The 23,893-nt window shown below is 36.5% G+C and overlaps 1 protein-coding gene across 1 annotated transcript in view; it reads right to left on the reverse strand.

Moving 5' to 3' along the window:
• LOC128861788 (SCY1-like protein 2) overlaps positions 1-23,893 on the reverse strand; it is a 157,082-nt gene that overhangs the window by 102,184 nt on the left and 31,005 nt on the right. The window contains exons 6-7 of the mRNA XM_054100167.1: positions 21,194-21,289; positions 16,291-16,436 (exon numbers count right to left, since the gene is read on the reverse strand). Of these exons, the coding sequence (XP_053956142.1) occupies positions 16,291-16,436; positions 21,194-21,289 (242 nt within the window). The remainder of the gene's footprint in view (positions 1-16,290; positions 16,437-21,193; positions 21,290-23,893) is intronic.

Here is a 23,893-nt window from a genome sequence, read left to right on the forward strand (position 1 = left end):
TACAGAACTATCTGGCGCGAGGATTAGGCCAATCCTGCGATTCATAAGAGCCTCAAAATGGTTTCACGAAAGTAAATAAACAAGGTTCCCGTGTCGCACAGTGGTATCACAACGGACCTGTGAGGTCTAAGTGAGTTAGTCATACGGTCCGACTGCCACCACAACCTAACCTAACCTATCTGCAAATGAATGAAGCCATCACAGTAACAAACTGTTCATTAATTTTACAATTTTTTAATTTACAACAAATTTGTTAAATGATTATTTCTTCGTTTTTACATTTAACCAAACTACAAAATATGAGATATAATAATGTGGTAATTGTGTCTGCTTCGTGCTGCTTCATGTCTTATGTTACGTAGCGTCCTTCCAATTTCTCGTTTGCCTTCGATTTTACCTTGCACAATCAGTTGCAACAACTCGTATTTGATATGATTTGAGGCACTTTGTCGTAAATAAAAGCTCTCTATCTTTTCTAGGTTTCGTGAAGACTTTTCTGTTACTAACTGATAACACCACATCTCAAAGGCCACTAATTTATTCATATTCGTAACTTAGTGTCACACACCGTACAACAAAACAGACCAAACGTAACATTTCAGGTACCAAAGGCGTAATTTCATGTTCAAGCTTTTATTGGAAAGAACTTTCGTGTAATTGAAGAAAACTTCTCTTGCTGTTCCAATCCGACAGCAAATTCATCTGTCATTTGTCCATGTTCCGCTAAGCCAATATCCTAGATACTTAAATCGCAATATTCTTTTGAGCGGATTGTCATATAAGCTAACGGGCGATCAATCATGAGGTGCTTTTTTCAATAGTTAAAAAAAAACAAAAATGTAAATTATGTTCAAAACCTTTATTTATCATTTGAAAGGACATTCTTTGACATTTACTTTTTGAATATGACTTCATTCAAATGTTGGCCGCAACTACGCTTAAGGTGGTCCATTCTGAAAGTCCAATTTTCAATCACTCGTTCGAGCATTTCGACTGGTATGTCGTGAATAACACGCGTAATGTTGGCTTCCAGAGCTTCAATCGTAGCTGGTTTATCAGCATAGACCTTGGACTTCCCGAATCCCCAAAGAAAAAAGTCCAAAGGTGTGATATCACAAGATCTTGGTGGCCAACTCACAGGTCCTAAACGTGAAATCAGCTGCTCTCCGAAATGACTTCTCAATAAAGTCATTGTTTCACGAGCTGTATGGCAAGTGGCTCCGTCTTGTTGAAACCAAATGTCGTAGAGATCATTAGATTCAATTTCAGGTAGCAAAATCGGACATGGTACGGTAGCGAGCACCATTCACAGTTACGTTGCGGCCATCATCATTTTTGAAAAAAATATGGACCGATGATTCCACCAGCCCATAAACCACACCAGACCGTTGTTTTCTCTGGGTGTAAAGGTAGCTCTTGAACCTGTTCTGGTTGCTCTTCATCCCAAATACGGCAATTTTGCTTATTGACGTAACCATTGAGCCAGGAATGCGCCTCATCGCTGAACAAAATTTTGCTCGAAAACAGCGGATCTTCTTCAATCTTTTCAAGAGCCCAATCAGCAAAACGGTGACGTGCAGGAAGGTCATTTGGCTTTAGTTCTTGTACGAGCTGTATTTTGTATGCTTTTAAATGAAGATCCTTCCGTAAAATTGACCAAGTTGTTCCATACGACAGTCCAAGTTGCTGAGAACGGTGCCGAATCGATTCATCGCGGTTTTCACGTACACTCTCTGCTACTGCCGCTATATTCTCAATGCTTCTTGCTGGACGTGGTCTATTCGGTCGAGAATTATCCACCAATGAATATTCGGATTCAAATTTGTTGATGGTATGTCGAATAGTGTTTAAGGCAGGCTGATTATGTTGACCATAATGCGGTCTAAGCGCACGAAAAACATTTGTCACAGAACGCTGATTTTCATAATACAGTTGAACAATTTGTAGACGTTGTTGCGGTGTGAGTCTTTCCATGATGAAATGCCAAACGCTGTTCAACAAATCCACGATGACAGTTTGCCACAACTCGCGCGCGATCTGTAAAAAAAACGCAAATGAAAAAAACTCCTCTTAATTGATCACCCGTTGTATATAACGATTTTTTTATTATTGTTATTCCATACTACTTTAGGAGCTTAAGGACAGCTTAAGGAAAGCTTTCCAAACATGTCTATTTCTAGACATACTATACATCTTAGTTCATTAAACGATTTTCCAGTTTCATTGCGGAAAGTCCTTTACCAAGCCATCAATGGTCTGCCTCTTCTTCTCGTTCCTTGCGGGTTCCAAGTCAAGGCGGAATGCTGTATTTCCTCATAAGACTTTTCTTTTCTAACGATTATAACGATTTTATTAGTTTCAAACAGTTACAATTTTTAATTTTGTCTGGCAAAAGACTAAACACTAAGCCTAAACTCAAGCTTATTTTATTGATAGCAAATGCAGCAGCAAATGAGGTTGATATTGTTATTGTTCTTGCCGCAGGTAACTTCCAACACGCGCACCTTCGCAGACATAACGTCAGCATTTGTATGGGACCTAAATGTTCCCCATAAGCGCATACGCAGGTGTCATATTCGCTATGCGTTATTTGCGGACAATAGTGTCAGTGTTTTATATTGGAACGTATTGATTCCCATGAAGACGCTAGAAAGTGTTACCTTATACATAAATGTTTGAATCGGTGATTTGTTGAATTTGGTTTTTTGGGTGTTATTTATTATTTATTTCTAAGATGGCTGTTGCCAAAGCTTCTTCACATATAAACTATATTCCGAGTACAAATTTAAGAGCATTGGTGATAAAACACATCCTTGGCGAACTCCCCTCTTGAATGCAACATCACTTCTCACATCATTTTGCAGTCTCGCGAACGTAGTTGGCCACAATACGAGTTGAAAATGCACCTTATTTATTGACGTGATAACGTCTTATAATTCGATTTAGCCGGCTGCACGCACGAAAAAATGTGTCGTTACCTTGCTCATTGCCGTTACCTTGAATGAACTGCAAGCGAAAGCGCGCAACGAACAAAGCAAACGAACGGCAACGTTCGACATCTTGCTCTCTCCTACTTAAGTGAGCGTATATATGTATGTATATGCGTATATGTACATATATAAATTCATGTATTTGTATTTGCATATGCCTTCTTATTGATTATTATTAATTTGATTTACTTGAAGAATTTAAAATAAAACCAAGTTTGTTAATAATACCTGTTGTTTTAATGTTATTATTATTAATTTTTTTATTATATATGAAGGAAAAAATGTATGGTAATATTTACCATATCACTACATAATATATTATAAAACAAAGCCGCTTTTTCTGTCCCTATGTCCACGTAATCGCTTAAATCTTTAAAACTACGCAACGGATTTTGATGCGGTTTTTTTTAAAGATAGATTGATTGAAGAGGAAGGTTTATCACTACATATCACTACATATTATAAAACAAAGCCGCTTTTTCTGTCCCTATGTCCACGTAATCGCTTAAATCTTTAAAACTACGCAACGGATTTTGATGCGGTTTTTTTAAAGATAGATTGATTGAAGAGGAAGGTTTATATCTATATAATGTGAAGAAATATATAAAGGGGGCGTGGCAATCGGTCAAAATGTGGCAAAAAAACATAATTTTTTTGTTTTCACGGCCATAAATCATAAACGAATAAACCAATTAAAATGAAACTTTCTTAGAGTTTAACTTTGAAATATTTACTTTCGTTCTGCATCAAAAAAAAAATTGATATATTTGTTATTTAACCAAAATTGTTTAAACAAAAGCAGCTCTTTTTCCAAAAAAAGCTGTTTGTGTGTTTGTTCGCTGTCAACCGAATGAAGCAACAGGCGTTAAGCGATAATCTTACCACACCTCATTAATGTTGAATTACATCGTATGGTGACGTATGTATGTATGTATGTATTTACGAATCGCTCGCATTATTTCATTTCGGACGTATGTACATATGTATCTATGTATGTACTGAATTCCATGTAATTATATGCACATACAATTTTACAGCGAAATAAAACGCTATTTTCACGTTCTATATTAGTAATTCCCACATAATTAACACGTTCCCTGTCTGCTGAGCCACATATGGTTCAGGAAACGTGCGCCTGATAAGCACTGATACGTTCCTGAGCCATATGTGCGTCAGGGGATATATAAACCACATGTGTTTCATGAACGTGCAGAAGCAAAAATGTCCCTCTACGCTCATGGACCATATGTGTTTCAGGTAGAAATACCCTACATCCGTTTTTTTTAATTATTATTAGTATTATATAAAGCTATGACTACAAAAAAACTATATTAATTATTCAAAAAACGCTGTTGGACGTGTCGGTCAATTTTGCATTTTTGTATTGGGACAGGGAACGTGTTAAAATACAGTTTTTGAATAGTTTTTATTGATTCGGAGCGCGTTGAGTTTGCTATCGATTCCATACAATAACATTTTTTGTCATTTACTTTTTACGACAACTAATAGCTTATTTTCGAAGTGATTTCAGCAAATAGGTACATCATTAATCCTTAACCAATTAAATACCTTAAATACATTGTTGTTTTAATATAGATCTATGTATATGACTCTTTACAGCATATAATTGAAAAAAATATTTTTCAAGATATTACATCAGTAATTATCTTTTGTTTCTAAATGGTAAGTATTTACATATTTTTAACTGCGGCACATACTAATAATATGACAATTTGTGGATAGGTAATCATACATATAGAACTGAGTAAATTTTCACAAAAATTATAAAGTCATGGCTGGAAGACGTCGTCGTTCGAACATAGGTCGTAGTACAGTGGATGCCAGAAGACTACGTTCAGCAAGAGATGAAAAATCGTCAACGGAACGTGAGGCTCGCCGCAGTCAGATGCGGGATAGATATAGAGCTCATAATTGCTACATACAGTCTTTCAAAACTGCGATTGCGAGTGTTCCAGCAGATACTTCTGACTTTAATGTCGTAATCCATGCAAATAAAGTTCCTGTTGGAGAACACAGAGGACGATACAATGCGCCTTCCACGAGTGAAGTAGCAGTGGTGATAGCCGGACAGCAATTTGACAAAAGAGATATTGTATTGCATAGTCGTGATGATAATTTGCAAAAAATTTCAGAGTTACACAGATCTTATGACAGCTTACAATATCCTTTGATGCTATGTCGTGGAGAAAATGGTTATGCTATTAATATTTCTCAAGTTGACCCAATCGGTGGTACACCTCTGCGTAAAACAGTGTCATGTATGAACTACTATTGCTACCGTATAATGACAAGAGGTAATGATTTCAACACTTTGCTTAGATATGGAATGTTAACAAACCAATACTTGGTAGATCAATATGCTAAAATTGAATCTGAGAGATTGGCCTACATCCGTAATAATCAAACTAAATTGAGAGCCGAAAATTACGTTCACCTTCATCATTCACAAGTGGACCTCGATATTTACACGAAAAATCGCAAGACGCCATGGCTTACGTCAGAAAGTACGGCAAACCTGATTTATTTATAACTGCAACATGTAACCCAAATTGGTCGGAAATCAGAGAAAATATTAACACCAATTCACCACAGACAGATACGATATAGTTAACAGAGTCTTCCATTTAAAAGTACAGAAAATTCTGCACCTCATTAACAAGTCTCATATATTCGGTCCGCCGCACTGTCATATGTACTCAATAGAATGGCAGAAGCGTGGCTTGCCACATGTACACCTGCTGGTGTGGTTAGTGAACAAAATTAGACCAAACCAAATTGACAGGGTTATTTCAGCTGAATTACCGGATAAAGATGAAGATCCTATCCTATACGAAATCGTAAAGAAACATATGGTACACGGCCCTTGCGGGACTTTAAACCCGAATTCTCCATGTATGCGAGATTCTAAATGCACCAAAAAATTTCCGAAGTTGTTCCAAACTCAAACAATTACTAGCGATGATGGATACCCCAAATATCGTCGACGATCGCCAGAAGGGGGTGGGCAAATTGCTACCGTCCGAAACATTGATATTGACAACCGATGGATCGTTCCCTATAATCCGCTCCTTTTGAAAATTTTTGATGCCCACATCAACGTGGAGTTGTGCAATTCAATAAAGTCAATCCAATATGTTACTAAGTACATTAATAAAGGCAGTGATCAAGCCACTTTCAGCATACAATCACCAAATGAAGTGGAAATATATCAGTCTGGACGTTACATCTGCAGCTCTGAAGCTGTATGGAGGATTTTATCATTCGAAGTGCACGACCGGTCTCCCACAATTGTCCACCTTGCAGTTCATTTAGAAAATGGACAAAGGGTATATTTTACTGAGAACAATATACAAGAAGTTATTAATAACCCGCCGGATACAACATTGACAGCATTCTTCAAGTTATGTGCTCAAGATGATTTCGCGAAAACACTGACATATGACAGAGTTCCAAGTTACTATACATGGAACCAGAGTTCTAAAGCTTTTCAACGGCGAAAAAAAGGTACTGCGGTTGATGGTTTCCCCGGAGTAAAAAAAAACGGATGCTCTTGGCAGAGTCTATGTGATTCATCCCAACAACAGCGAATGCTTTTATCTGAGAATGTTACTTCATATTGTAAAAGGCCCGACAACCTTTGCTCACCTAAGAACTTTACAAGGTGTTGTTTACAATACTTATCAAGCAGCATGCAAAGCTATGGGGCTCTTGGAAGACGATTCTCACTGGGAAAATACATTATCAGAAGCAGCTGTTTGTAGTTCAGCTACATCATTAAGAGATTTATTTGCCGTCATAGTAGTGTTTTGTCAAGTAACTGATTCTGTTAGTATATGGAATAAATTTCAAGAAAATATGGCCAGTGATATTCTGATTCGGCGACGGCAAGAGTCAAACTCTGTTGATGTACAATATGACCAAAACATATTTGACGAAGCATTATTTGAATTAAACAAAATAGTGCAATTACTTTCGGGTAAAACGATCAAGGATTTTGGGCTGCCGATGCCAGCTAATACTACTAACTCTGATTTAACTAATAGTGCCGAGTACACAAGAGAAACATCATACGATCAAACGAGACTTTTACAAAATATAGCTCAAGATGAGCCACGATTAAACATCGATCAGAAAAAAGTATTCACTGCATTACTATCAACAATTGATAACAATGAAGGGAAATTGTTTTTCCTTGATGCCCCAGGAGGCACAGGAAAAACATTTTTAATCAATCTGCTTTTAAAAAAAGTGAGATCTACCGGAAAAATTGCGTTAGCTGTTGCGTCATCCGGCATTGCCGCTACTCTTTTGGAAGGAGGCCGAACCGCACACTCTACATTCAAGCTCCCGCTGAAAATCGCAACCGATGATGATAACAGCGTCTGTAGTGTTTCTAGACAGAGCAATACAAGAAAATTGATGCGTGACTGCTCATTAATAGTCTGGGACGAAGCTACCATGTCAAACAAGACGTCTGTGGAAGCACTGGATAGGACAATGCGCGATTTGCGGAACAAAAATTCACCTATGGGTGGATGTACAATTCTTTTCTCAGGAGATTTCCGTCAAATCCTACCAGTTGTGACTCGAGGAACACGTGCTGACGAAATAAATGCTTCGCTAAAAAGATCCCACCTTTAGTCGTATGTCAATAAATTAGATCTTAAAACTAATATGAGGGTTTCGCCATCTTCACGTGAGAACAGGCTATTTCCAGAGATGCTACTAAAAGTTGGCAATGGAGAATTAATACAAAGTGAGGGAAGGATTAACCTAGGAAACCTTTGTGTTTTGATAGACAACATCCAAGAGTTAGTCAACAATGTCTATCCAGACATTGATAACATAAGTTATAAGACAATATCTTGGTTTAAAGAAAGAGCTATTCTGTCACCAACTAACGAACAAGTAGATAAAGTAAATAACTTGATTATTTCAAAGATTGATGCGCCGACGAAAATATACTACTCGGTCGATACAGTTCTCGATTTGGAAGAAGATGTTCAATTTCCTACAGAATTTCTAAATTCTTTGAACCCGTCTGGACTCCCTCCTCACAAAATGGAGCTGAAAATAGGTTGTCCTGCTATTTTATATTATTAAGAAACCTAAGTCCACCTAAACTTTTCAATGGCACGCGTTTGCTGGTAAAATCACTGAAAACTTTCATAATAGAGTGCACAATACTCACAGGATGTGGTCCCGGAGAAGATGTATTGATTCCCCGAATCCCTCTGATACCATCGGATCTACCATTCCAATTTAAACGCTTACAGTTTCCGGTAAAGACATCTTTTGCAATGACCATTAATAAATCTCAGGGTCAAACCTTCAACGTTGCAGGCTTAGATTTGAGTGTTGACTGTTTTTCACATGGCCAACTGTATGTCGCTCTTTCAAGAGTAACCTCTAGAGAAAACATGTTTGTATTGTCTAATGACAAGAAGGCTATGAACGTTGTATATAAAGACATTCTGTAATATAGTAATTGTTGTAAAAATAAAATAAATAGATATGTAAAAATGCAAAAAGTTAATATGCAAAAATGTAGGGTATGACTTTAGATATCCCAAAGATAGCAGGAAATCTTCATGCTATAAAGAAAGGGGAATTGTTTTACTCCAAATTTAACGCGTGCGGGCCACGGGCAGTAATGAATAAGCCACAACTACTGGATCGATTTTAATAATTTTTTCAGTGAGTGACATAGGGTATATATTTTATACCCGTGCGAAGCTGGGCGGGTTGCTAGTACCTTATAAGATATGTTGTATACTAATATATGTATATAAACATGCATATACATATACAATTTCGCGCAATTTTCAAAAAGAACAAATCTATATGTAAATATGCATACAAGTCATATGGACATATCAAATATACGAATCTATTCCGTACGCAAGCAAATGTAAGCTAATGTACTTGAACTGCAAGCGAGAGCGCGGAACGAACGACAAAGAGCACAATCGGCCCCCGCGTTCGGCAACGTTCGACATCTGGCTCTGTCCTACTTGAGTGAGCATATATATGTATGTATATGCGCATTTGTATATAAATTCACATACTTGTATTTGCATATGCCTTCTTCCTGTGTGCATGGTAATGAACCATTTCTCTGTTGAGAATAGGACGGTGATAGAAAAAGTAGGAAATGAAAGGGAGTGTTTCGAGTGTAAAGTGTCTTGAAAAAGGCAAATCGATGATGCTGCCTCTTAGTGTTGTTGACTTATTAACGTCTGATGCACAATCGAAATTGAAGATATCTTTCATAAATTCGATAAATGTTTCGTCATTTTTCACGTGTGTGTAAATGTATTGCAATTCCATTTACCTCCTCCTCTATATCCATACAAAATATCTATCAAACAAATAAAATTAAAATTTTGTTTTGAAAATTGCAACCATTCCATCAATATTTTCTTATGACGTTGTCACGTTAAACTATCGTCAGTAAACCGACTTTACAGACAACCTCTTTTTTGTTATCAATATCCCTTTGTCTTAAAATGTCAAATAGTTCTGTGGGCAGTACCTAATCAAAAGCCATTTCATAGTCAGTGAAGCATATAAGATAACTTTCCGAACTTCTTTACAGTTTTGTACTACAACTTGAAGGCTGAACATCGCTTCGCCCGTAGCTTATTTGAATCCAAATTGTATGCGACCCATTGATTGTTCACATTTTGTAAATAACTTTTTTGGCCTCCTCTGGGGAAGTAATTTCATTTTTAACTTCGGTATGGTTGGTTGGTTGGTTTTTGTGGTCCAACTAGCGCTTCCGCACTATTTTGTTGCCACATCCTCGTTACCAACTTGTTTACCAGTTATTTACGGCATGACTATATCCAGTCTGTGCGATTTAAGAACCTTATTAGGTTGTTGACATCTTAGCCAGATAGTTGTTCGAGACTCTCGAATAGCGGTTTGCCCAGGGTTAACATTCTGTCCTTCCATAGGGCAGGGCATTCACAGAGGAAATGGAAGATTGTTTTCTTTTTCTCCGGTTCTTTCTTGTTCTCCGACAGACCAATAGCCAGTTATGACTGGCGTTAGTCTCCAGGCATCCCATCCTTTCATGCTTAACAACTTTAACGTTTAACACTCCGCGATTCGCGATTGCCAGTTCATTTGCTTTTTCGTTACCTTCAATATTCCGATGTCCGATGTCCCGTCACCCAGATTAAGATAACTTTATGGTTTACACTCAAGGCGGTGAGACTATTCCTACTTTGATCCACCCCCATAGAGTTTGTAGTAGCTGAATCCAGTGCCTGGATTGCAGTTTGGCACTGCAGGCATTGGGGAGACGCAAAGATTTTTAAATTTTAAGTCTATGAGAGTATATACCAGCTCCAACACCACAATCCCTTTTAGAACAATCTATATAGACTGTAGTGTCGAAGTTGTTTAGTGAGAATCCCTAATTCCATTCGATGTAGTCAGTCCTCACCGAGGTTAACTGAGTTTGTCGCAATAGTAGACTGGCATGACCATAAGTTTTTTCTTTCCAGCGACCCACTTCGTTTAACCTAAATGCACTCATGGTTGCCGTCTTCTTAATGTGTAGGTCTATTGGAATAACGTGTGTCAGTGCGTTGAGAGCCTCCCTGGGACATGATCTGATTGTACCGACCGTTATTGCACAGGCTGATCTTTGTATTCTGCCGAGTAATTTGGTATTGTAATCTCTCCCTAAAGCTTTCCACCAAACTACCGAACCATACGATAAAATTGGTCGTACAACCGCCTTATAAAACCATAATGTATGCTTAGGTGGAAGACCCCATCTTCTTCCAAGCATACGTTTACAGGCATACAAAGCAATTTCAGCTTTCCTTACCCGTTCTTCGACGTTTAATTTCCAGCTAAGTTTAGAGTCCAAAATTACCCCTAAGTACTTTGCACTGGGTGAAAGTGAGAGGGTTTGTCCGTTAATATTTGGTAGGGTAAAGATTGGTACCTTATATTTGGTGGTAAAGAGCATAAGTTCTGTTTTACGCGGGTTTAAACTTAGGCCACAGCCCGTTGCCCAAGAACTAAGTTCGCCTAATGCCCTTTGAATGATCCCACTGCCATTAGCACCACATCATCAGTGTACGCCACCGCTTTTACCCCACCTCTATTAAGTTTTATTAATATTATTGCTAATCACACATAACCAAAGAAGTGGAGATAATACTCCCCCCTGTGGAGTACCCCTATGGACTCTCTTAGTTATGTTGATATTACCCATGTTGGCTTTGATGATCCTGGTTTCTAGCATAGAGATGATCCAATTGCTGATACAATGTTCCAACCCTAAGTCTATTAACGCCCTTTGGATATCATCAGTGCTAACGTTATTAAATGCCATGGTATACTGTGTGTTTACTAGAGATAGAGGGGTCTATTGTTCGGATTACCTCTAGAACTCTCCAGTATACCATTGCACCAATTTATTTATGAACGTCTTCGACTTCTTCAAATAGTGTGTGAACTGTTTCGGTGTTACGAGTTCTGAGTTTTGAGCCTGTATTTATTACTTCATGCTAGCATTTTTTGTTTTTGTACTTTAAATAAATGAAGTTAGAAATCTAATTAGGTTTTGAAGAAAATTGTTGATTACATTTGTATATAAGTGGCGCACTACTCGGGATAGGTGTTTGCCTAAAAAATGAACGGCATCTGTGGAAGTGAATTTTACTGAATAGAAGCTACAAAGGTGTAGAAGTTTGCTGTTACTATTGTGGGGCATTGCCTGTAATTGCATGTACGCACTGTACAACGCGTTGATACAACAATCGCCGCGTGTGTGCTGGTCGTAGGGATTGTTGATACAAAAAGGCAGCGTGTATAGGTTGCTTTAGTATTTTTGTTCCTCGCGTTCGTGCAGGTTGATAGAGTTAGTGGAAGTTTGATTGTATTCGATAGCAGTTGGTTGTTTGGTTGGTGCTATTTATCGTTCACAGCTAAAAAGAGACATTTCTATCCTTTATTAATATTTGATTGTGTAATAAATATTTCCATGTACATACACTTAAAATTTGCCTATAATAATAAATAAAAATATTCCTTGGAAAAATCCAAACTATGTATATGTATATGAGTGCATATAAAAAGTATGCTGTTGAGCTTGAGTTGCAAATAAAGTTATCGAGTGAAAAGCAATCAAATTTGTTTCTAGCAAAACAGTTTAAGAAGACAACGCAAGATAAATGAATGCATCACCATAAATATAAGTCTACTCCTACTATATTTTTTTGCTATTCAAATATGTATAAACATGTATGGGTTTTTTAAATATTGCAGGGTATTAACCCTCTAGTGCATAACAGTGCCTTTAGGCAATGCTTGCTTTGCAACAGAATTTTGAGTTATTATGTAACTTTTTTATTTTAAAAGTTAAACGGGCATATTTTATACAATTTTATGACTCCTTTTTGATATGCAAAGTTTTTACTTTACTTGCCATTATATAATGAATGGCAGTTGTCCGCGAGAAACTGAGTATTGAGCATGCATAAAATAGTTGTGTGAAAAGTGTAAACTTTTAAGTATTTGTTCGCTGGTAATTTATATAAAGAAAGTGATAAAAAAAGAGGTTGTCTGTAAAGTCGGTTTACTGACGATAGTTTAACGTGACAACGTCATAAGAAAATGTTGATGGAATGGTTGCAATTTTCAAAACAAAATTTTAATTTTATTTGTTTGATAGATATTTTGTATGGATATAGAGGAGGAGGTAAATGGAATTGCAATGGAATAGGTCAAGTTACATTTACACAAACGTGAAAAATGACGAAACATTTATCAAATTCATGAAAGATATCTTCAATTTCGATTGTGCATCAGACGTTAATAAGTCAACAACACTAAGAGGCACCATCATCGATTTGACTTTCTCAAGACACATTACACTTGAAACACTCCCTTTCATTTCCTATTTTTCCTATCATCGTTTATTCTCAACAGAGAAATGGTTCATTACGAGTACCATGCACACAGGAGGAAGGCATATGCAAATACAAGTATGTATGTGAATTTATATACAAATGCGCATATACATACATATATATGCTCACTCAAGTAGGACAGAGCCAGATGTCGAACGTTGCCGAACGCGGGGGCCGATTATGCTCTTTGTCGTTCGTTCCGCGCTCTCGCTTGCAGTTCAAGCACATTAGCTTACATTTGCTTGCCTACGGAATAGATTCGTATATTTGATATGTCCATATGATTTGTATGCATCTTTACATATAGATTTATTCTTTTTGAAAATTGCGCGAAATTGTATATGTATATGCATGTTTATATACATATATTAGTATACAACATATCTTATAAGGTATGTGGTAAATATTACCATACATTTTTTCCTTCATATATAATAAAAAACTTAATAATGATAACATTAAAACAACAGGTATTATTACAATAACAAACTTGGTTTTATTTTAAATTCTTCAAGTGAATCAAATTAATAATAATCAATAAGAAGGCATATGCAAATACAAATACGTGAATTTATATATGTACATTTGCGCATATACATACATATATACGCTCACTTAAGTAGGAGAGAGCAAGATGTCGAACGTTGCCGTTCGTTTGCTTTGTTTGCTTTGTCGTTCGTTCCGCGCTTTCGCTTGCAGTTCATTCAATGCAATGAGCAAGGTAACGACAAATGAGCAAGGTAACGGCAATGAGCAAGGTAACGACATATGAGCAAGGTAACACTAATGAGCAAGGTAACGACACATTTTTTCGTGCGTGTAGCCTGTTAAATCGAATTATAAGACGTTATCACGTCAAAAATTCAGGTAAGTTATTTCATGTATTTTCAATGATATTCAGTTGTCAAAAGTGTTAGCTTTATGTATACTTCATTATGGTGACTTTTCAAAGTTTCAATGCCTAAAGGCACCAGCATGCAGTTACCATGTGAATACTCTTTTGTAACGAACTTCTCTCTTTTGAAAATATTAAAGTTAAAATGAATGGTTGGAAAGAAAAAATGCAAAACAAGGTTTCAAGTTTGACTGAAAAAGAAATTGATTAGTTCTTAAACACTACTGATGTTAAGATGAGGAAGGCAGTGATGACGTGGTCTCAATGGATGATGAAGATATAGATGACGGTATCAACTTGGTTGACAAATTCAGTTTTGGCTGTGGCGAACTGGGCATAAGTGTATCAGATCTAAATTTAACTTTGGTTACGCCTACGTACCAGGGAGTGGTGACAGTACACCACCAGCTCCTCCAAAAAGGTCTAAGACGTGCGCAGGGGTCAGTAGTTATATATTCAGGAGATTTGATGGAAATGTTGTCCAGATGCGACAGAAGGATGAGGAAATAAGCAAAATAGTGTGGAAAAAGAAAAGCATGAAGGTTCATGAAGATCAAATCAAAATCCAATGCCCGGATATGTCTGGTTTCGTACAATTAACTACTCCATATAAGTGTTTTTGCTACTTTGCTGATGAACATTTTTTTTCTACTAATGTAAATGAAACGAACTTATACGCGAGGCAGAAACAGATAGATACATCTTTTGTATGTACGGCTAATGATATTCGGCGTTATATTGGAATACTTATTTTTATGTCAGTTTTTGAATATCCAAGTGTTCGGTCATATTGGGGCCGACATGGTTTTGAGGCTATTCGTACAACAATGCCTGTAAACCGTTTCGAGGAGATAAATAGATTCATACACTTCGCTGATAGTGCACAACGGCCGGAAAAAAGCTCCGAGGATTATGGCGTTATTTATAACGTGAGAAGGGTCATTGATAATTTCAATATAAAGTTTTCTTCTATTCCAATGCCTCAAAGATTATGCGTTGACGAACAAATGTGCCCAACCAAAATGACGAAAACAAGCATTAGGCAATATATGCCTAATAAGCCACATAAATGGGGGTTTAAACTATTTGTTTTATGTGATACTAGTGGGCTTTCATATCAGTTTGAATTATATTCCGGCGCTGGCGATAATAAAATGGAGGAAGAAGTTCCAGATTTAGGCGCCTCATCGAATGTGGTTGTAAGGTTATCAAAAAACATCCCCGAATTTGCAAACCATATACTTTATTTTGACAATTTTTACACGTCGCTGGGCTTAGTACTTTATCTGGAAAGCAGGGGTATCCATAGCTTAGGAACAATTCGCGCCAATCGTATCATGAATTGTAAACTGGCTACTGACTCTGATTTGAAGCAAAATAAGCGCGAGCGTGGTTATTCTGAAGAATTTGTTGGGTCAGCTTATGGAATCGATATATCAACGGTATTGTGGAATGATAACAGAAGCGTCCGTTTTGCTTCAACTTACGTGGATATACAACCACACGAATCCAGTACAGATACATGTTTGCAAAAATCTCGTCGATGGAAGCGACGACAAAAATCTTGCGAAAACATTGATTGCCCACAAATTGTCCAAGACTATAATAAACACATGGGCGGTGTCGACCTGATGGATAGCCTGATTGGCCGATATAAGATCCGCATAAAGACCCAGAAGTGGACGACCCGTGTTTTTTATCATTTGTTAGACATGATATTAGTTAATGCGTATATTCTTTACAATCGTATTAATTCATTGCAACACGAACGCTTGACTCTGGCTGAATTACGATGTGAAGTGGCAGAAGCTCTCACTAAAATAGGCCAGGATTCAGTCAAAGGCAGAGGAAGGCCAACAAACTCAAGCGAAGTGGAAAGTTTTGTTGTCGGTAAAAAAAAAGGTTATATGCCAACATCAGATGTACGTTTTGATAACGTTGGTCACTGGTGTCAATTTCGAGATCGGTCTGCAAAATTGCATTGTAAAAACAAACCTTGTAATTCGCAGATGCAATCTTATTGTGAAAAATGCGATATTCCATTATGTAATTCATCCACAAAGAACTGTTTCAAAGAATTTCATACCAAGAAATAACTAATTCAAATACAAGTACATACATAAGTAAGTCAAACCAATCATATATAATTATATATACATATAAATATATGTATTTATATATCTAATGTACATCTTAATGCAGGAAAAGATACAAACGAATTAAATTATTAAAAAAATTAATAAAAAAAATATAACTGATCGATCAAAAACGAAAATTTGTGTACTTATTTCGATACCGTACAATGATACCTTAACTGCATGGCAGTGCCTTTTGGCAAAAATTTCTTTTCCTAATTTTTGACGCTGAATTAAGCGAAGAAAATTTTTAAATTAAAAATTAAAAAAGTATGCACTAGAGGGTTAAAAAGAAAATAAATTAAACTACTTACCGTTTCCAACTGCTTCATATAATTTGAAACTATATTACCGGCTTGTATAAGCGGACGTCCATTGTTGATGACGGCACATATTACCAAACCCAATGAAAACATATCACTAAGTAGACTGCCCTTCGAAGTTAATTGAGTTTCGGGAGCTGGGTAAGGAAAAAGGAAATACAAATATAATTTAATTAAGGTTAACATTGTAGGTTATAAGAATCTTAGTATATATTATTATAACTATTGGCATATTTCTGGAAATTGAAACATTTGTGTTTACTTTTAAACATTTTAATAGAAATTAGTGGCACCGGGTTGGGGAAATTAATTAACAGAGTTCGGCGTACATATATAAAGGGATTCTTGTTCTCTAAACTTAGACAACAAAAAATCGGTCAGACTATGGTTTATGGTACTTAGATACAGGTGCCTAATTGGAAATTAAGAATATTTCAAGGTTTTAGACCTTAATTTGAACCCACTTTATATACCATATCTAATTGGCAATACGTTTAGGCCTCTTCTATTCGCCACTTCTCTGAGAGCGACTCTGCTGTAATATTCGGTTGAATAAGTACACGTGTTTGATGACAGAGGGCGTTTCTGAGAAAAGTTGTTGTTAGCACCGACGGCAAAATAATTTTCAGACTAATTGATAGGCTAGTAAGGATTTGGCAGTTATTCGAGTAAGCATTGCTTCGAGATTTCCGCAGTAACGTTTGGTAATTCGCAAAGCTAGAAGCTGTCTATGGGGACGCTTCGCCATCTATGACCACAGTTATATCTTGTTTCAATCAATTTAAACGTGTGCGAATATACGTTTTTGATGAGTAGCGACCAGGATGCCCGGCAGACGTGGTTATCGAGGAAATCATTCAAAATGTCCACGACATGATTCTCGCTGATCGACGAACGAAAGGGCGCGAAGTTACAGAGGCCATAGGCGTGTCGACTGGAATGGCAATTAATATTTTACACGATAAGTTGGTGATGAAAAAATTGTCGGCCCGATTGGTGCCGCGATTGCTTACGGTGGACAACAAGCGGATGCGGCTTGGAGCAATTTAAGAAAAATCCGAAGGAATTTTTCGACGAGTTGCCACCGTTGATGAAATCTGGATTCCTCATTACACACCAGAAACTAAGCAAACTAAACAAAATAAGGGATTTCTCCCGGTGAATCTGTTCCAAAGAAGGCGAAGATAGCCCCATCGGCCGGAAAGGACGTTTTTAGGGATGCGAACGGCGTCATGCTCATGGATTTTTCAGAAAAAGGAAGAACGATCACTGGTAAATACTAATGTGAGTTATTGGGCTTTTACAAAAAATTGAAGGAGAGACGGCCGCATTCGGCGAAAAACAAGGTGCACCAGCACATTCATCCGGAGTTTTCGTCGCCGAACTACATGAATTGCGTTATGAATTGCTGCCGCACCCCCGTATTACCCCGATCTGGCTCCCTGCGACTTTTTCTTGTTCCCTAACTTGAAGAAATGGGTAGCGGAGAAAAAATTTTAGTTCAAAAGAGGAAGTCATCGCCGAGACAGAGGCGTACTTTGGAGAGTTCAACAAATCGTATTTTTTGAAGGGGTTTAATAATGGCATGCGCGTTGGGAGAATTGTATCTTTCTAAAAGGGAACAATGTTGATAAATGCAAAATAAAAAAAAATTTTGGAAAAAATTGTGTCTTCATTTCTAACACGGGTACTTATTGAACCCCCCTCGTATACCAATTCCTTCATCTATTCACGACTTGCTAACACTTTGCGAAAAGAAGAGGCCTTCTGTGTCAGATTCTCGATGAGAAAACGAGAATCATGCACATGAAATAACAAAAAAAGTCACTAAAATAAAGAAAAAATAAAACAACGATGGCGTACGAAATTGATTGTGAGTAAATTAAACAAATTATAGCATATAATAAATGAAATTCTATAATAAACAAAGGTTATTTTAATTTCATGTACCTGCTTCCACAACACGGTGGGCGGTATTCAGAATGTGTGGACAACATCAGACCGATTTTGAAGAAATTAGCTGATTTACTGACCTAGTAAAGGATATGACAGCATTTGTTTACAACAGACCTTGGCAAGAACTGAGATTACAAGTATGTTGCAGATATACGAAAAAATCAACGTAGCAGAACCATAGATAACTCAAGGATGATCGATTTCAAGATTTGCTTGATAGCTATGGTGAAAAAAATTGTGAGGGGAATTTTGGCTGTCACGTCACTTGGAAGAGATGAATGAAATGAAAACAAAAGGATTAACAAAAACCATAAGCAGCATAATTCGCGCACCATTTTGCAGCTATATTTGACTTACATGCAGGAGAGACTCAAAAAACTTTAAAAATGGTGTTCTACGGTTATTACGCTATCACAATTTAAAACCGCTCACTTCATTTAGATAAGACTGTTAATTTTAATTAAACAAAAACTCACTTCAAATAACGCACAATAAAATTAAGCACTTGCCTACATCTGTATTCACCGCATTTGTAAACAAACCGCTGCCATGGCATGAGCATTGGCTGTGTTGACTTTTTTCGTTTATCACTAACACAACATACATTTTGTTGAACACGTCCCAAGTGACGTCGGCCCATCAGCCGATTCTGTCGAATTCGCTCAGAGCGGAATAACGGTCGGCCACATAGAACGCCTCTAAAAATCTATTCAGCATGTATAAGTATATAGCTAGAAGAGCGAAACTCTTTTTCTTGTGAGAGCGCGGTCAAAGTGTACATTTTTTATATTGTAACATTCGTTAGTAATACCGCACTGGAAAAAACATTCATTGGGTATTTTTTAAGCAAACTTTAGGATTTGTCACTTTCCCCACCATCATGAAGGTTAGTTGGACAGTTCCTCATTACGCTTATTCACCAATCTACATACATAAAATAAGCACAATCAGTATAAAATACATAAACAAAAAATAAACAAAAATTTAGTAAATTAGAAATTATTGGTAATTGAAACACAAAAGTAATCAATACGAAAAACAAGTACATAAAATATTGAAATTTCTCATAAAGCACAAAAAATTGTACCAAAAACATATTTGTAAAACAATGAACAAAATAAGTTGAAGCAAAATAAAAAAAAAAAAAAACTATTAACGAAGATAATCTTTAATTTGTATAACATAAAAATAGTTAACAAAATTATGTTTGTAAAATATCTCAAACACAAATTCAATATCCTTACCTACGCGTTTAAGCCATAAAATATGTATATGTATACATATAGGCATATTTACACACATAGAATTGCATTACAATTAAACAAAATGTATTCACAGCAAAGAGTAATTGAATTTGCCAGTGCTTTCATAAATGAGAGAAAGAAAGATGAATTCAAAGCAGAAGTCGAAAAGGATATAAGAGGTTTTGAAAATTTCTTAAAACACATTTTAATTTGAATTATTACGTTTCAAATGAATTAATTTTAAAACAAATATTAATAAATATTTAAGTCGCGGCATTTTTCCATTGACATAAAAGCGAACTGTTTTCGTTAGTTATTTTTGGTGCCATACTTCTAGCAGCCCCCCATTTCGGCAATCAGCTGTTCATCAGTCCAGGGATTGGACCCGGTGGTCTAGAAATTTCAAAAAATCGATTTTTTGTATCTTAATGTCAAATGTTCATGTGGAAATTCCCAATATTATAGCTTGTACAGCCCACTAACTAGGTAGAGAGCGGTCCGCGCGCTCCTGTACCTCAAACTTTAAACTCATTTATTTCGAAACGACTTTTTTCGGCTTGATGTTGTCAAAAAAACTGAATCGTCTGAAATTTTAAATGTTGTTCACAACATCAATGGCTATCGCCCGTACTAGAATCATATTATTATTTCAATTATTTCGTAATTTTTTGGTAATTTTTTGATTAAAAACTGAAAAAACCCCATTTTTAGAGTGTCATATTCAAAACCGGTCATTTTGTTTTTTTTTTAATTCAAGTACGGGACATTGCTACAGTCATATAGCCAATATGGACAACACCGTACAGGTCCAATTTTTCGGGAGGATCAACTTCAGCCCCATTTTTTAAATTATTAATATTAAAAAAAAATTGTTTTTTTTTAATTTTCGTATGCAAAAGAAGTTAAATAAAAAGCCTAAAAAGTTTAAATATCGTTTTTCATTACTCTAAATTTTCGAGCTCTAGACTACCGGAACCCCTAAACACTTAGCAACTAATCCTTATTTCACTTCTGAAGAAAGCCGGAATGCAATCAAAACGCGATTGAATTGACCAGGAAAGCGGAATATTTTTATTACTTGTTCTAAAATTAGGTTTTTCGCCATTTTTCTCACACCAAAAATCAAAACACTTTCCGCTGTCAAAAACTAATTGTCTAAGCAAAATTGTATGTGGGCAAACATCAAACTTAATGACCAAATTTAAAGCTTACTTGTCTCTGCTAGTTGCAATTTTTTAACATAGCCTCAGTCTGCCGCATTTTTCAGCGCCTAAAGATGTCTCAAAACAAATTAGAAAAGAAATGGGTAGGCATTTTTTCTACTGGAAAAACTGCGCTCATCTGTTCTTTTCTCAAAGGGAAACAAAGGAACAATTTCGGTGTTTTTAGAAAACAATCGTCTCCGTAGTGATACAATTCTTCAAAGTTATGTAATCTGTACTGTGCAAATGGAAGTTCTAGGCAACTAATTCCAGAAACGATTCAGTCTACCATCCCATTATCGCATGTGCAATTATTTTATGTGAAATAATCCGTTTACTTTCTTAGGTTGCATCAGTAGGACCAGAACTGGTATATATATTTTTGTCACCTTCTTGAGTATATCTAGTGCCATATCGAATCCCAACCAAGCTTAGTGATAGTGATAGTTAGTGATAGTGATAGTTATAATGATAATACATAATAATACTTACCCATAAAATCCAAGTTGGGTTGAGCCATTTTCGATACCCTGTTACTCCAAGGTGGACAAGGAACTAACTCATTTACATCAGTCGCATTCATTCTTTCTGTTAAAAATATATACAAATAAAAGCAAGTAAGAAAGTGCAAACTTTGGTTCAGACCGAAATTTATATACCCGCTCTTGTTTTAGTAAAAGTGAATTTTTGCTGAGGGTAAATTTGTAAATCAAACTCATAGGCAATGATGGGTATACCTTAAAATATGAAATGGACGGACGGGCTATATAAAATGTGGCCCTTGTCGAATCGAAATAAGTTTGGAAGCAAAATGTGCTCCAAGTTTTAGCGAATTTTATTAAGCCGTCGTGGTACCGCGCTTTTTTCAAAATTTTACTTGCGTCATTGGGTTTAACTCCCTTTTTTTGGGTTAATTATTTATACCAGATTTAAATAATTCTGCTTCAATTATTACAGAGATTTTACGTTCTTCCCTTTAACTTTATATGGGTGGACGTGGTTATTAACTGATTTAAAAGAGTTTTATACCTTCTGCTCAAATATGAACGAGACGTTATCAATAAATCGGTCCACGGATGACATATGGCAAAAATAAATTTTTTATTTTTTGGTAGGACTGTTATAAGCTTGCATGGCAAATTTCAGCGTGATATGTCACATAGTTTGTTTTCTGTGCTACTGTAAACAAGTCAAGCTCGAGTGTGTTGACTTCAATTGTCTCAAAATGTTTTCCACGGAGCGGTAACTTGAGCTTGGGAAACAGGAAAAAGTCACATGGAGCCATATCTGCCGAATACGGTGCTTGCGGAACGATATTAACATTATTTTTGTTCAAATAATCGCGAACAAAACGTGATGTGTGAGCTGGTGCATTATCGTGATGCAAGAACCATGACTTGTTGTCCCACAATTCCTTCCTTTTAAGACGAATGTTCTCGCGCAACCGCTTTAAAACGTCTAAATAATATTCAGCGTTAACCGATTTTGCGATTTGTGCGATTTTCAAGCACAATTTCCTTTACTTTTCCGATGTTTTCGTCGTTTACTGATGTTGCTGGACGACGTTCATGAGGCAAGTTTTCAACCGTGAACACGTGCACGCGATAGAGCAGAGTCCCCATAGGTTGTCTGCAACATTTTTAAGGCGTCTGAAGCCGAAATTTTGTTGGAATAACAAAATTTCAAACAAATTCTTTGTTCAACTTGAATTTCCATCGTTAAATTCGAAGAACACACTCGAGCTTGACTTGTTTACAGTAGGAAAGGAAAAAAACTATGTGACATATCACGCTGAAATTTTCCATGTAAGCTTATAACAGTTCTACCAAAAAACAAAAAAATTATTTTTGCCATATGTCATCCGCGGACCGTTTTATTGATAACGTCTCGTTCATATTTGAGCAGTAGGTATATGTATGTACCAAGCTTCTTTACCCACCGTTGTACACCCGGTTCTGGCTAGACCTTTTTTGACTTTGTACGTGAATTTAACATATTATATTTATTTTATATGTAGCTTACGACTTGTGCTTCTAGGTAGCTTATTAAAATTTAATTTTCTATCGATGTATGAATACTACTATTTTAACAGTATCCTCGAACAGGACGAAAAAAAGGATGTAAAAAGATGCACCTTTGGTTGTACACCTCGGGTCTGGCTGGACTCCTATACAAAATGTATGGAAATATATGTGATATGATACATTTTGACTATTTTACCTGCTTTTTTTTCTTTTTCATGGTAAATCTATATTTAGACTATCTTTTACGACCATTTAGCTCATACGTATATATGTGTTCACACGCACACATGTGTGCGTTCATATATAAACCGGTTATTTTGTCGTTTCTTTGTTCTTTCTACACATGCACTGAATAATGAACGTTGAACGCATAGCAAAATAGCGCGAAAATAATGAACAAAAACACGAATACAGTGAAACTGGACCCTATGTGATTGTGTGTATTGGTTATATATGTATTCTTCGTCGTTTCTTTTTCTCATTCTGTTCATCAGTTGCCCAGTAAACGTTGAGCATATAACATGTTAGTGACAAAAAAAAGTTATTTACGCGCCAAATAAAGCGTCATTTACGCGATATTTTTTTCGTTTGTTTTGATCATATTGGGTGATGAAGTGGAATTTTTTTATAACACAAGATTACGTAGGAGAAGATTGAGTATTGATTTTTATGACCGAATTTCTTCGGCTTTGTTGAGTGATATTCGTCGTGAAAATAGAGATGAAGAAGATGATGAGGAAGAGCATCCATATGGTGGTGATGATGATCGAGATGTTGATATTGACCAGGAAGAAATAATCGAACCAAATGAAATACTTGACAGTGACGAAGAAATCGAGAACGATTTATTGCATGAGCCCACGGCTACGCCAGAACAAAGTGCTAATGAGCATTCTTTCTGCGGCAGAGATGGAACAGAATGGAAGAAAGATGAGCCATGTGCGGCTATTCGTACTCGTCAACATAATATTATGCGATTTCGCTCTGGGCCAAAGCCCCAAAACTCCGTTGCTATTGAGGTATTCAAGAAATGTTTTACACCCAATATTTCATTCATTATCATTTCGGAACAAATCGATATGCAAGAGAGGCCATTCAAAACTGGAATGAAGCCTGATTCAAAACGAAGAGTTTGGATTGATTTGACTAGCACTGAGCTTGATGCATT

Source organism: Anastrepha ludens, chromosome 4 (genome assembly GCF_028408465.1).
Source record: "Anastrepha ludens isolate Willacy chromosome 4, idAnaLude1.1, whole genome shotgun sequence".
Classification (NCBI taxonomy): domain Eukaryota; kingdom Metazoa; phylum Arthropoda; class Insecta; order Diptera; family Tephritidae; genus Anastrepha; species Anastrepha ludens.